The following is a 16008-nucleotide window of genomic DNA, read 5'->3' as shown; positions in this document are numbered from 1 at the left end:
TAGAGAGAGCCGAATGCAGCACTGTCTGAGGAATGGGATTGGCTGCTGGGGTCTCTGGGAAGGGGAGGGAGTAGGGTTGGGGAAGGAGCTCACCTGTGAGTGTGACTCTTTCCCCCCGGCTGAGGTCAGGTGAGGCAGGCTCTGTGGCTCTGGAACCAGTATCCTTTGTTGTCTCCCATAACATCCATTCTTCTCCCCCCTGCCCCACGGAGCACCCCCTCCTTTCTCCCTCCTCCCCAGGAGCACCCCTCTCTCTCTCCTCCCTCCCCTCCGTCAGGGCTGGGTTGGGTGAGGTGCTGGGGATAGGTGGGTGGAGGGGAGGCTGGCTGCCTGCCTGCTGAGGAATGAAAGTGAAAGTAACTCACTTCCTCGGCAGGCAGCCAGAATTGGAATGTCACACAGGGCTTGGCTGGGGTTAGCCAGATGTGTGAAAAATCAGGATAAGAAATTGGAGTAGGGTGAGCAGATATCCCTATTTTATAGGGACAGTCCCAATTTTGGGGTCTTTTTCTTATATAGGCTCCTTTTACCCCTCCACCCCCACCCATCCCTGTCCTGATTTTACACACTTTCTGTCTGGTCACTCTAGGTGGGGGTAGTTGGTGCCTATATAAGACAAAGCCCCAAATAACAATCCTGAATCCAATTTCAATGTTTTTTTTAAATCAATATCTTAGCCAAAAACAGAAAATTAAGTTGTTGACAATTATTAGTGACAGGTTTGGTTTGAGGCAGGTAGTGGGTCAGTTTTCATCAGAGAAACAAAAAATGTTGACTGACTTTCCTATAGCCTGTTACTCCTGATAAAGGCCCTCCAACAACTGTAATATGCTCATCTCCTTACTAGTGTATAAAGCAGGGTTCGGCAACCTACGGCACACCTGTCAAAGGTGGCAGGTGAGCTGATTTTTGATGGTATGCAGCAGCAGGCTGAGCGGCTCAGCCCATCACTGCTTGGGGGTTCCAGCTGCTGCCCTATTGCCAGCTGGGATACCAGCCATCGGCCCCACTCAGCACCTGCTGCTGGCCTGGGGACCCCCAAGGAATCCCAGGCTGGCAGTGGGCTGAGCAGGCCAGTTGAACCACTCAACCTGCTGTCAGCCTGGGGTTCCATTCACTCAGCCGGCAGCGGGCTGAGCGGGCTGGTGGCGGGCTGAGCAGGCCCGGTGGGGGGTTGAGTGGCTCAGTCTGCTGCCAGTCTGGGGTGCCAGCAGCACTCAGCCTACTGCTACTCCGGGGTTCTGGCTGCCGGCCCCTGGCCAGTCAGGAGCTCAGCCGCCAGCCCCACTCTGCCTCCTGCCAGCCTGGGTGAGCAGAATCCCAGGCTGGCAGCGGGCTGAGGGGGGGTTGGCGGCCGGGATCCTGGCTGGCAGGAGTTGGTGGTCAGAACCCCGGACCAGCAGCGGGCTGAGCAGGGCCTGGGATCCTTGTCTAAGGTTCCAGCCACCAGCCCGCTGCCGGTTTGCGGTTTCATTTACTCAGCTGGCAGTGGCCTGAGCAGGACCGGTGGCCAAGACGTCAGATAATAACAATAGTTTATTTATATAATATAGACATAGAGAGAAACCTTCTACAAACATTAAAATGTATCACTGGCACGAGAAACCTTAAATTACAGTGAACTTGGCACACCACTTCTGAAAGGTTGCCGACCCCTGGTATAGAGTGATCATATGTTGTACTAAGATTCTCCTGCATTGTTTTTTCCCTGTGAGTCAGTATAACTTTTGCCAGCCCAGAAGTTGGGCAGCCAATGTTTTACGTTTTCACAATGTTTTCTCCAACTTTCATAAAGTAAATACATAGTTAATATGAGTTAAAAAGGCCAGGGACACTTCTTTGTGAAGAATCTGTACAGCAGATCATGCCCATAGACGATCCAGAAAAGAAATTTGAGGTTGAATTTTTTAATGTTGTGATGGATAAAGCAGTATCTGCTGTTGATGAAAGGTTTAATACCTTGCAAGTACACCATGAACAGTTTGGATTTTTGTATGACATAACTAAATTCAACAAAATAGGAAAACAAGAGCAACTAATGACAAAGTGCAAGAATCTAGAGAGCCTCCTGAAGCACGGTGATAGTTTTGATTTAAATGGACTTGAACTGTACGAAGAATTGAGTACACTGTCATCAATGTTGCCACATGCAAAATTGGTGATGGACATTGTACAGTTTATTCATACCCGCAAACTTGTTGACATATATCCTAACGTGTACATTGCCACTCATATTCTACTGACAATTCCTGTAACAGAAGCATCAGGAGAACGGAGTTTCTCAAAACTAAAGCTCATTAAAAACTATCTCCGGTCTACAATGAGTCAGGAACGCTTGACTGGTTTTGCTATTCTTGTGATCGAACAAGACACGACTTTGTCTTTGTCATACGATGACATTATTACTGATTTTGCAGCCAAAAAAGCCAGAAAGATTGCTTTTAATTCAAAACAAATCTTTGTTTCAATACCTCTTCATATAAATTTCCAATAAAATTTTGATAAATTAAAAAAATATATATTATATGCATCATTCTGTTATATCAGAATTTTTTCTATAGTGCTGCTTCTTTAGTGCTAGTCCATCAGCATTATAGTGTGCTTAATTAAGTTAAACTTGTTTTAATAATGTGAATGTGGCAAGTTTTCCAATACTATAAACTTATGTTTGTGTTGCTAAGAGCAGATCAGGCACAGGGGCACCAGTTTAATAATCTCGCCTAGGGCACCATAAATCCTAAGGCCGGCCCTGACAACAGACAAACAAACAACACAAAACAAAGACTTCCCTCCACCGAGATTTGAAATTTGAACGTATCTTGTCTTCTGATTGATCCTCTGGTCAGGTGTTCCAAGTTCACTGCTTGTAACTCTTTACAGGTAAAAGAGACATTAACCCTTAATTATCATTTTATGACACTCCCTTCATCCTGGTCTTAAGCACCTATCTCTCTGAGGAGGCAGAATTAGTACACTGCCCTGTTGTCAGCAACTCCCACAGGCAAGTTTACGCTGGCTTTTCTGGATTGCAGTCTATTGTGCCTATATCTCCCCATTCATTGTACAGGAGCCTAACTCAGGCTTTGTGAATCACAGTGATTTTCCACATGCCTAAATGTAAGGTGTTGTGATGCTCAGCGTAATTTCTTTTATGAATCTGTATTGCAACACAAACCCTAGGTGCACATTTCATGAGTTGTATCATGCATATATATTTGCACTCTATTCTTGAGTGACCCTATGAAAATAAGTCATTCCAACTAAAGAGCAATTGTCCATCACATCATACCATCATGAACCTGAACAATATATGATGTTTTCATTCTTTTCTTGTTCTTGAGGTTGGCTGGTTTCTATCAAGTTGTGGCTTTTTCAGAAATTGCTTTGTTGTGTTAAAAAGTCAAGGCTGACTGTTAGCAGATGAGCAGGAAAGAGAATGTCATGCTGTATCTTTTCACTATGGCAATTAACTTCCCAGTATTGATTCCAGTGGGTAGATAATGTTATCGTCAATTTCTGATTCAGAGTAAGAAGGATTTAACATCTGTTACTGGGACATGATCAAGAATATCACAAACCTAGAGCTCCATTAAGGGACAAATCCTTTGAAGCAGCACACAGCCTCAATAGCTGATCCCTCTTTGCTGCCCCTAGTCCACCCTGATGGGACCACACAGTGAGCCCTCACAGACTTGGAATCTGCCAAGAATGTGCAAACCCTGTGGAGCCTCCCCAAACTCTGCAAATTCCTGTGTACTGGAAAAACAAAAGTGGAAATAAAAGAGCGATGCCTCTTCAGAGAGTGTCACATTCTATCTCGTCATCTTGAAGGCAAATGTTTCCTCACCTGGTGTTTTAGCATCTCTACAAAACTAGCAAGTCATGCTGGTGTGCATGAGAAAGTGCATTGTGATTAATTTTCCTCATTTCACAGACCACTATTATTTTCCGCTGTGAAACATTTGTTTTCTCTGTAGCAAAAGCCTCTCTCCATTAATATACCAGAAAGTCCTCTTGCACAGATGTTTGGCCTTCCCAGTCAGCCTCATCTCTTCATTTTCTCATTCTTCCCAGGTAACAGATCTCTAGATAGGTGTCACAAAACACCTGCTGTTATGGAAGGAACAATTTCTGGCTTTTATTTCATGTGGAGGTAGGCCTTGCCAAATCCTCAGATTGCTATCATACCAAACGCTGCTGATCTTGGGGAAAGCTTGGTTTCAGGTCTGGAACTTGTGGCTTGGATGCATCCCTATAAAAAGTATGAACTCATATTCAGTTTGGAAATCCCTTACAAAAAAGGTCAAGCAACCATGTTAAAAGAGAAGAATGGATTGAAAATATTTGATCAGTCACATATTCAATGAGCCACTAGAGTCTAGACTAACAGTAATTTTATGGTTGAGTCTTTTCTGTTCAGAAGCTTGCAAAGACATCATTGTAGGTAATATATGTGTGTGCCATTATTGAAGAAAACATACATTTGATTTTTATGTATGTTATAGGATAAGAGGCAGATTAAAATAAGTATCTGCAAGAGACTGATGTAAGCAGTGTTTTTTGAGAGAACAGGCTCCTCTTGTTATTTAATACATTTTTTGTGCCAAACTGTCAGAAAAAAAATGACAGTGTCAGGTACCTTGAGGTGCCCTAACAACATAACAGTTATGTACCTGCCAACTGCACCAATATGTCTGCTGATGTACTGTTCTTGCACTCAGTTATTAACTACAGAACTGACATGAGAAAAAATGAATCCACTTTGTTTCAGACTGTCAGATATGCTGCACTTTCCAGCCTTCAATGTGTTGTCTCAGTGAAACATACATAAACCGTTTGACTTTGCCTGCCTCATGTGTAGCAGAACATGCCACAACAAGAGGACACTCCATCAGACCCCACCCAATTCCCCAGAAGAGATGCATTTCTGATTGCTGTAATGGAAACATTCCAGAGAACTTTCAGGCACAGGTTTTTCACCTATCATTTTGTTCTAGCTCATTTTTATTTATTTATTTGTTTTTAATCAGGAAGGATTGTGGACGACACGTGCTTTACTCCAGTGATCCTTGGATGCTACAACAGCTACGTAGGACCATTACAGCCCTCTCTAAATGAGAGCATCCCTGAGTCTGCCCTAATTTATGCAGGGATTGTACTAGCCCCCAGCAGACTGAGGCAGGGAGGAGAAACAAAGTTAATCTAAAGCTCCCCTCCCCCTAGCTGTGGTGAGTGGAGCACTGACACAACTGAGCATCTGAATTGTCATGACATAAATTGTATTCAACATTTTTCTGATGCTTTCAGTCTACAGTGAAAGAGCCTATTTTCCAGCATAGTTGTCCTCCACATTCTGCTAAGAAATCTTTAGCAGCTAAATAAAGTGTCATCTATGCATGTGGCACTTGTCTGTAGTATGAAAGCATTTCCCTCAAACAGAAGCCTGAGGGTCTGATTCTCCACTGCTCTGCACCATAGAAATCAGAAGGCAGCATTGTACACTCACGTTGCACTGGTGTAAATGACCATACAAGGACAGAGAAGAATTAGGCCCAATTTGTTCCTCACTGCTTCTTTCCCCTCCCTCTCCTCACCCCTGCTCTGACTTTGAAATCTCTGATAGTCTGGAGCGTTGATGGAAAAAATGAGCGTGAGGGAACTAATCTACCTATTCAAACTTAATTTTTAATAGAATATTCTACATTTAGGCCCTGATCCAAAGTCCACAAAAGTCAATTCCATAAACCTCATTGGATTTTCAATCAGACCCTTAATGATATTAATTATTACAGCTATCAGTACATCTTACTACAGTATGTTGTGTCACAGAATTTAGCTGTCAGTTTTCTGTAATGATTTCTTTTGAGTGAAATGATTGTAAAATTACTGTAGCTGTAATCTAACGAATCACTGTTCCTCACTCTCCTAGAACACACTGTGGACACTGATAGGTTTTAGTCATAGCCAGAGCAAACAGCACTTATTGTCTCTCTACTGCAGTTTGATTCTTGAGAGCCAATTAGTTTTACTGTCAAGGCAACATGATGTAATCAACAAAATGTTGTTATGGAAGTTTGATCAGATAACGGAAAGGATACGGGGCCAAATCCTCACCTCGTGTAAATCTGTATAGTGCCACTGACATCAATAGCACTATGCAAACTTAAGAGCCAAGACAATATAGTTTTCTATCGGAAATCGTGTTCCTTCAGAAACTCATATATAAGAAGTGTGGAGAACTCACAGCAAGGCAAGAAAATTGCAGTAGGCTAAATTAAAGGAAAGGAATCTTTGTTTTTTATTATTTTTATTTTTTGGCTCTGAATTGATCAAGTCTACAGTTAGTTTTAATCTATATATTTAGAAATCTTTTAATTGATTCAGCCTTTCAATAGCTGTACAGTTGGAAATCAGAAAAAAAATATTCATGTGTAGTTGATTTACAAAAGGTTTGTTTAAAAAGGAGGAGAAATGCAAGTCAGATTTTCAATTTGGCAGAGTGTCAGTCGTGCACAGAAACTGAATGGCCTTATTGCAAAGTGAACAAGATGCTTCTGTCTACATGATAACAGAGAGAAGCTTCGTGTTTGACTCCTGAACAGATCTAAACTTGTGCATGCAGGTCTTGCTGCCTTGCTCTTTTCTAAAAAGTGACTTTTAAGAAAATGACATTTTAAAAAAAAAAGCTTTATTTCCATTTTTGTTTATATTTGCTTGAAAGGCACCCACGAATTATTCCTTGTTGTGAATTGAAAAAGAATACAAAACTGTACAGAATAAATAGTTAATATAAATCTAACCAGACTTTGTTGTAAAATAAAGCTGCAGGGCTCCACGCTCTAAGCCACTTTTACCTCTTAACAAGAGAAGTGCCTTTTTCCTGTTAATGTGTGGCAAAATGTACAGAATTGATACAAACAACAACAAAATATTCTTTTTTCCCCTATATCTGGAAGTTACTGGCCATAGTGTACTTATTTCTGTATTTCTGCCAGGAATATTCAAAGCCACCACAGGAGCCAGTCAAATAAAAGAAATCAAACTCATTAGGTGCACTAATGTATTTACAGTTGATTCTCAGTAGCTTTCAGAATTGCCCTGGCTTATGAGTTGAAGCACCAGTGATGCACAACATTTTATAGCAGCAGAACAAGAGAAGATTGTCCAAATTTGAGTAAAACTGTCAGATAGGGAAAGTACTAGAAAGCTTTGTTGATGTCTCTTAAATTGCTGGTAATTATATTTATACATATATTTTCCATCCACATACTGTAACAATGTGATAAATGAAGTCCCACATAAAAGATACCTAAATGTTTGCAGGCACTGGATGCCTATACAATGACATATCTTCTGTTCTTTTTAACTGACATTCAATATGACAAAGCTTCATTTCCTTTTGTATTTATTATAAGGGTATGGTAAGTGCAGTTGTAGACAATGTTCACATATGTAGTGCATGTACTAATACCTAACCAATACATATTAACCTTTATAACTATACTTAAACTCTACTTAAAAATGTAGTCCAATTAAATTGAGAGAAAAGAAAGTACAAATTACGTAAAAGTTTTATCCTAGGTTAGGTACAGAATGGGGAGTGCCATACAGACCTTTTACCACCCCTCGCTCCAAAAAAAAAAAAAAAAGAATATAGCAGTCTTCCTCTCACAGTTCAATCACACAGAGATCATGTTTCAATTGGGGTAAGACATATTGCCTGCAAACTTCCGCATGGCTTCCCACAGTGATCCCTGAGTTTTTTGTTAGGATTACTGCTGTGCTTTTGTCCTGATGGATGATACATTATTATAAGGCACTTTTATTTACAATTTTCTGACTTAATATAGAATTACAGATTTTCTGTCCCTGTCCAAAGTACCGTCATTTTATGTTTGCTGTTCCAGGACTTCCAGGTAGTCAGGCTCAGAATGTAAGTTAGCTTTGAGCTCAAAATATTCATTTTTAGTCTGCTCAAGCAAAACCTTTCTTGGTCTGGAGTACATTAGTGTCTCCATTAACTTCAGCTCCTCATGTGTTCCAGGATTATGTACTTCCATGTCAGGCTGGAGCTGGACAATATTTTTCCTTAGATACTCAGTGATCCCTAGCTGCTGGAGTTCTCGTTCTTTCTCAAGAATGTTTCTGTATAAGGAGCTGGCATCCTGAAAGGTCAGAAATTCAGCTGATTGGTCTGTACATTTGTATTTGACATTTGAACCTGTGAGAGGAGAATTGTTCTCTCTTTCCAGAAGACTTCTGCGGAGATGTTTGGAGTCATTCACATCCTTTTCATTTCCCTCCTCCTGTTGTTCTGTCTGTTTGGGGCTGAAGGATGGACTTCGATAAACTTGAACTATGGGGCTGATCATGCGTTGCTCATAGAGGGTTGGTGCTGGACGCTCAGTTGTGTGGTGTGTTGTTTTGTGACCATACATGCTGTACTGGAGATGAACTGGGCTACTGTCCCTCATGTGTTCATCTGCCTGTTTCTTTTTGTGTCTTCTCCGCCGATGCAGAACAAGGACAACTATTCCTGCTGCACAAAATACAATCGTAATAAACACAATTAGGAGCCCTAAGATTAAAACAGAAAGTGGGACAGCATCTGTAAGTGATCGAAGGATAGTGTCCGCAGTATTGGTTGTTGTAGAAGAAGTTGTCACAACTATAAAGCTAGCGTGGGTTGGCAGGGCTGGGCTATTTATTAGTCCTGGGCATAAGACTTCACTGTTCAGAGATTTCAATTCTTTTTTTGCTAGGTGCCCTGGGGATTTACAGAAAATGTCACCCATCATGATGTTCTTACTCAACTTTTGTATCCACTGCTGCAGCCCAACTGAATCACAAGTACAGTCCCAAGGGTTGTCCTCCAGTTCAATTTGTACCAACAAATCCAGTTTATCCAAGACAGTACTCACAGGCAAATGGGTAAACTGGTTTGTTTTGAGGTTTAGCCTGGCTAGTGGCACCCCTGAGAAAACATAGGGTGGTAAAGTTTGAAGAAGGTTGTTGTTTAAATATAACACCTTAAGTTTTGGCATCATGTTAAATGTCCCTGGCAAAACTTCCTTGATAGCATTGTATTCAAGATACAAATACTCAAGGTGCTGAAGACCAAGGAAGAGACTCTGACTTAACTTTGTAAGATGATTGCCATTTAGATATAGCTTCTGCAATCTCGTTAGATTCATAAATGATCCTTCTTCAAGGATTTCAATACGATTGTTTCCCAAGTGAAGCATTTCCAGGCTAGCATAGTCCACCAGATCTGATTTCAGCAATGTTTGAATAATATTTCCAGCTAGAATAAGCTTTCTAGGGTTTGGAGGAGGGGGACCTAAATCAGACAAGCTTTCGATATTTCGCTCCTGGCAGTGAATTAGAACCCCTGACAGGATATGGCTGGTGCAGTGACAGGGTACAGGACAGTATATTCCTGGAAGCTGAGTAGCTGGCTTTGTGACATGAAGCACTAAACCTGGTTCCTTGGTAGGAGCTTTCAGGACAGGGATCACGTTGGCTGGTAGGTGACTATCACTTATAGAGGTGGTTACTACCAAGGGCAAGGACCCAGAAGGATCTTCAAGTTCATTTATAGGGTGAGTGGGACAGAGCAATTCTTTTTTTAATCTTCTAAGGATGCTGCCTTTGATAACTGGAGGGCTGTTGCACACAACATCACCTATTATAGACTGGGGAGGCATGTTTTCAAGCCATATCTTCAGCTGCAGTAAGTCACAGTTACAGGCCCATTTGTTGTCTTCCAGCTGAAGGTCCAGTATTCGGCCAATATGCTCTAAGAAGCCAACATATGGCAGTGTCTGTAACTGGTTTCCACGAAGATCTAAGTGAGTCAACGGCACAAAGCGAAATATGTTAGGAGGGAGAAACTCAATGGCATTGTCATTTAAAATAAGCACTTTAAGTCTGTTGAGTTTGCTAAAGGCACTTGCTTCAATCACGGTGATGAAATTGTTGTCTGCTTGAAGAAACTCCAGATTTTCCAGTCCCTGAAAAGTATCCTCTTTAAGTATTTCTAATGAATTGTGATTGATATGAAGTTGCTTAAGAAGACCGAGACCATTAAAAGCTCCAGGCTCAATATCTGCAATATTATTGAATCCAACATGTAGTGAGATAGCATTGATGAGGCCAGCAAAATCATTCATATGTAACATGGTCAAGCCATTGTTCAGCAGGTTAAGATGGAAAGGCTGTGATGGTGGGACATTTATTTGTGATAACATTTTGATACCTCTTTCTTCACAGTTTATAATCAAGATATCATCCTTTTCTTCACAAGAGCACAGATTCTCACAAGATCCTCTCGCTGAAGACAAAGAAGGCTGAGATTGTAGTAAATCCGAGGCAACCACAACTGACCATAACATAAAAATCCAGAGCTTCATTGTTGCCAGTAGGTCCTGTAAAATAAAAATGAATTGAGTTTATCATTTCAGATTTGAAAAAAAAATAATTGAAAGTTCCCCAAACTTACCTAAAAACCTTATCTTTATAAAAAAATATTGTGTTCTATCAAATATTTTTATAATTCTTTAAGAAATGCGACATATGGTTAGTTCTAACCATTAAATATAGCATGAAGGTCATAACACAGGAGCACTTCAGTATTTTTATGTTGCAACAACACGGCATGCAGGGCTCATGAAAAGTATATTCTTATATATGGAGTGCCATATACATACATGGTGCTTTGTAGGAAAACAAACAAGCAAACAAAAAGACATGTTCACCTTTGATGGGCATGCAGTGCTGCAGTTTTTAGGAAATTGCAACAGATAGATATTAACAGGCTATCTGACTGAACAGAAGTTTCATAATAAACCAATCTCGGTTTGGTTCCAACAATCTATTGTCTATCAAATGTTTATTCAGCCAGCATGTGGAGAGCTTTTTCTTTGCCTATTTCTGCAATTGTCTGTAAGTTGAAATGGAACTTCCTCTGCAATCCTAATACCCCCAAACTGAGAACAATTAGTGATTTTCCCCTTTGTTTAAATATGTATGTGCTGTATTTATATTTTAAATATAGCTGTGGGTAGATACACATACACACCCTACCCATATATTCATATCTTTAGGGAGATTATACATACACATTTTATAGATATATGTGTAATATATTTGTGCATTCAATATGTAAACTAAGTTTACTAGCAATACAAGAATAAAAGTGAAGTATAAATAGAAAGACATAGGTTGGCAATATACAATATATTGAATTGGACATTTTCATCTTAATAATTAATATTAGTATCATTATAAAATGCACACAGCAAGAGATTTGTCATTAACAATTAGCAATGATGGATGACATCATCTGCACTGTGTAATTTAAGCTATTATCTTGCAAACCATTGGTCTCAAACTTTAGAATACATGAAAAATGCATCAGAATTGTCCAACTATTCAATCAGGAACAGAAACTGGTGAACATTATATATTTTCAATTAACTATTTGTTTGACACAGTTCTCACTGAGATGAAATTAGTTTGTTACTGTTCATATGAGGGTTCTGTGTGTTTCTTTTTTTATAGCAAGGTTGTCTTATTACCAAACAGCAAAGATATTTATTTTTGCATTAGTTGAAGTCATACGTCTGATTACAATCTATTATTAAAGTCAATACTTCCACATTTCCAACAAGAAATGGATGATTTGAAACACATTTCATGCAAGAATTCCCCTTCACTGCACTATTTATTCCAGAACTGAACAATATTGCTTGAAGAAACCTGTGTCATAAAGGTCACTTGATCTTTTTAAGTGAGCTATTGAAACATGCTTTGGAGTGCAGAATGTCATCACACAATTAACCAGCAGAATTGATGCTTTATGAGGAAGTTGCAAGAATCTATGTAATTATGCTTATGAACATTCTCAGAATTTGGTCATGTATTTTGGCATCACATCAGCAATATAATTTAGATGCATATCTTATTCTTACTGCACTACTCGTTCAGACTTCAGTTAGTCTTCTCATCTACACTTCTCTTGCAACTTGATGAGAGGACTTGCACAGGAGGCACCCAGATACTATCCTTGTGAATGCTACTGAAATGCTTATGTCAGTAAGAACCAGTTTGTGCACATGGAGTAATACCTTATTCCACAGTTGTCCCATTGATTTCAGTGAAGTGTCTTTTTCAGTACAAACAAGACATATTTTTGTTGGCTCACAGAGTAGTTCTTGAACATAGTCTATTCTAGTTAACTGGTTAAAACATAGTGTCTGAACTTCTGGTTTTCCATAAAGTATTGGGAAAGACACAATATGCAGAACTCTTATTCCAAAGTATTCAGATTAATGCCAGCATGATACTGTTTTAAAGACAACTGTATTCATTCACTAGCATTCTTTTCAGTAAGCTAAGGTGATAAATGCTTCTGGTAACAATTACCCATAACAAACCTATTAGCCTTTATTTTCTGTAACTTATTTCTGTATAAGGACACCAGCATAGTTGTGCATTGTATTTAAATTGTAGTTTTTATGAGGGCCCAGAGCAAAATCAAGTGAACTAAATCAAAATATATTAATCCAAAATGCATGTTGCATTTTAATACATATTGTAAAAATGATTTTTTTTAAAAATGAAAGACCTCTCATCATTTTTTAAAGATGAAAGTAAGAACATTTGTAACCAATTGGAAAACATTCCTATTTTAATCATTATCATACTTTTGTGGGGAACGCTGCAAAAATTTTCTCTCTCTCTCTCTCTCTCTCTCTCTCTTTCACGCGTGTGCACACACAGACACACACAGAGTAGAAAGACTGGAACTTCTAAATATTTTGTAAGTATTCGGTGAGAACTGATTGGCATTTCTTTTTAAATTTTCAGTCAGTTCAGGCAGAGCAAGTAAATCTAGCCTTAAATGGGCTCCACTCTTATTTTAAAATAGCGGATACTTTTATGTAACAGATGATTAACATTGTGTTGAAAGAACTCACAGTAAAGACTGAATATACATTTCATTTTAAAATACTGGACTAATAATTATCCTGTTTCATTTAGTGAAGTGTTATAAGAAATGTCAGGTGGTAACTTAGTTTTAATAACTGCTTACTGTAATTGTTCTTTCACAATTTTTATTTTAAAAGATTAGTGAATTCCGGAGTCTTTCCTACCAGGCAAATTTGCAGTATATATAGAAGTAGTGAGTTATGAGTCCCTTAAGGCAAATTTGCAATATGCTTGAGAAGCAATGAAATAATAAAATCTTCTTTTAAAAAAATTAGTGTCTTTTTTATTTGATCTTACTCTTGATACAAATATGTGTAGAGTGAGTGGTGAAGTATTCCAAAGCCTCAGGTTAAGCAAGGGGAATGTGCAGTGTATAAAACCCTTCAAGCCTGCTTGTTAATTCTGGATACAAGCACAGTTGGATGATGTATTTTAAGAGTAACGTCATACTTCAGAAAAAACACTTCTTTAATCCATGCTACAGTGCATGCTACAATCTAAAACTACTCTCTTTGCCTGCTGAGCAACTACATGTATTGAAAACCGTTCAGTGAAAAAGGTACCCGAACAGTGCTTGAAATATCAGTGGGTAAATCTATACAGATTTCTACCATTTAACTGTTAAGTTTACCAAAGTAATACAGGAAAATAAAATCAATTGGTGCTAAAGAGACAAAGTGAGGAAATTCACTTGAGATAAGTAGTTAACTGGAAGCTTTCTTACCTGTACAGAGGCAACACTCCCTGACACGATCAATAATGCACAATTTGAGTAGATGTTCAAATGCAATTCAGGTTCTCTTTTAAAAAAAAATGCAAACTTTCTTCCAAATTCTCACTTTGCTGCAAGCTCTTTTACAGCTCCAGCTGCCTTAAGTTAAAACTCCATGTCAGAAAACAAAGTATAGAGCATTTCACTGGAATAATAATAATAATAATATATTAAATCTCTCAGGCAGAGTGCACTCTAGACCATGCTGAAAGCAGTTGTCCCTTTTCCTCAATTAAAATTCACAGCATACTTCCCATCTATGCTGACTTTTCTGCATATAGTTAACCATTTGCAAGCTTTTGGGTGCAGTAAATAAACACGATGTTCAGCAGAGCTTAAACTGATCCCTCTTGGTTTGTTAGATTTTTAGATCCAAGCTGCTTCTGCTTCTGTGTTCTCTCTCTTCTTTCTAGTCTTTCTTGTTACCTCAGTTTGTTATTAGTCAGATTGCCAGGGGCTGGGAGGTAGGCGTAAATAAAAAGACTTCTTGGCTTTTGACTCAGCCTTTAAGCCCTTCCCCTTCCCCATCAGAGAGCTTTAATCTGCCAGTGTCATTTAATACAAGATACAGCTCCACCTTGGGACAGCTCAGCTCCACCTCCTCCTGCAATTTTTCTCACCTCCTCTTTTCCTTTTCTAAATGAACCTTCTGAAAATAAAATCCAGCTAAATCTTCTGTAGATCACTTAAGATCTATTAATGGCTGATTTTGCAAGACAATAAATCTCTACCACAGCTCCTGCAGCTTTTTCTGTTTGCATACAATAAATGTATGTCTTTCTGTTACATATTTTAAATACTGAAAATATCCCCAAACCAAATGCACAAATCCTTGTTTTCTACCCAACAATAGCTATCATAAGGGAAAATCTTTTCTTCCTTTGGAACAAAATGCCTGTGATAATGATATGAAGGAAAGTGTAAAGCTGCACATTAGATCTTTACTCCAGTTCACACAATGTGGTAGGTTAAATGTGTGTGTGTGTGTGTGTGTGTGTGTGTGTGTGTGTGTGTGTGTACAGTGGCTTTAGAGACTTTACTTTTGCAGCAAAAGAATTTTATGGTACATTGGTGTTTATGTTCATAGAGTGATTGCAGTGACTGCACTTTAAAAATCCCCCATCTTTTCTAGTGGAGGGAGTTTCAACTTGATTTTAATGGACTGTTTTCCAGATGTTAGGATAATATATTGGTATTAATGCACATGGTGCTGTATTCTTTTTGGCATGAAACAATGTGTTTACAAAAAAACGACTCTCTTTCTTTCTTGAAATCAAGCTAATATTTACATTGGTGTTCTAAACATGTAATTATTCATAATTGTTTATTACATGGAAGAATACAAGGATTGTATATCTCAGAATTATCAGCCAGATTCTGACATCCTTATTTCTGCTGAGTATTGCATTACTCTATGAGTAGCCTTATTGACTTTGTAAGGGCTATCTGTGGAGTCTAGTACTATACCATGTGACTAGGATTATCAGAATCTTGTCCAGTTTTTGTAAGTGTACATTAATTTTAGGTTCAGCATAATTAGTTCTTCATTATTTCATTCCTTACATATAAAATACTGTTAATTTTAAAAAAAATGTGGCAGAATCATTAGAGATAAATAATTCATCACAAATAATGTATTCAATAGACTTTAATCCTTTTTTCTGCTTGCAGAATATCCATAAGCTGATCTCAGTTTATTCAAATGTATGTCTTACTTGACAACATTTGACAAACATTTTGAGAACCTTATTTAAATCACTAGATTGATTGAAAATGATCCTTGACTAGTTGTAACTGGTCAAACAAGATAAATGATATTCTTTCTGATTTGCATTTCTGGTGCAAATACTTGTGCATAAAAGTATTAATGTTTGTTTTTTGGTTGTTCAAGACAGTGAAACAAATAAAAAAATGTTCACAGAAATCAACTACATTAATTTAAAAATTAGGCAGAGTAATCATGGAATTTTTGTGTAGTCTCTGCCAGTTCTAAAATTAATGGGCCAGTTCAGCCATTTCAGTTGGCTTTGTAAAAATATTGCCATTGATTCCCCCCCACTCCAAATTAGGATTTATTACCTGGTAAGTGATTTTTATTAACTAAGGTCTTGCTCTTTCAACTGCTTCTGCATGGACAGACCCCTGAACTTACGTGGCAGTCAAAGTCTAGTAATGTATTGGTTGCAGTGAAGTGTAAGTAATTCCCTATGTCTCTGTTATCTAGTAATCAAAGAAAATAATTA

General features: G+C 38.6%; 2 protein-coding genes across 2 annotated transcripts in view; one reads left to right on the top strand and one right to left on the bottom strand.

The window, feature by feature from the left end:
• The window catches only part of LOC127043643 (uncharacterized), a 1006231-nt gene that overhangs the window by 619698 nt on the left and 370525 nt on the right, over positions 1-16008 (top strand). The gene's annotated exons all lie outside the window — the stretch shown is intronic.
• SLITRK6 (SLIT and NTRK like family member 6) lies at positions 6350-14196 on the bottom strand. The gene is made up of 2 exons (XM_050948215.1): positions 13718-14196; positions 6350-10427 (listed from the first exon to the last, which is right to left on the bottom strand). The coding sequence occupies exon 2, from the start codon at positions 10410-10412 to the stop codon at positions 7890-7892; it is 2523 nt and encodes an 840-aa protein (XP_050804172.1). The 5' UTR covers positions 10413-10427; positions 13718-14196; the 3' UTR covers positions 6350-7889.

Source organism: Gopherus flavomarginatus, chromosome 1, assembly GCF_025201925.1.
Source record: "Gopherus flavomarginatus isolate rGopFla2 chromosome 1, rGopFla2.mat.asm, whole genome shotgun sequence".
Taxonomy (NCBI): Eukaryota; Metazoa; Chordata; order Testudines; family Testudinidae; genus Gopherus; species Gopherus flavomarginatus.
The sequence above is the reverse complement of the archived record's forward strand: the minus strand, read 5'-3'. Positions and strand labels throughout refer to the sequence as shown.

Coding starts and splice junctions, on each gene's coding strand:
- SLITRK6 (XM_050948215.1), bottom strand. CDS start 10,412: ATGAAGCTCTGGATTTTTATGTTATGGTCAGTTGTGGTTGCCTCGGAT.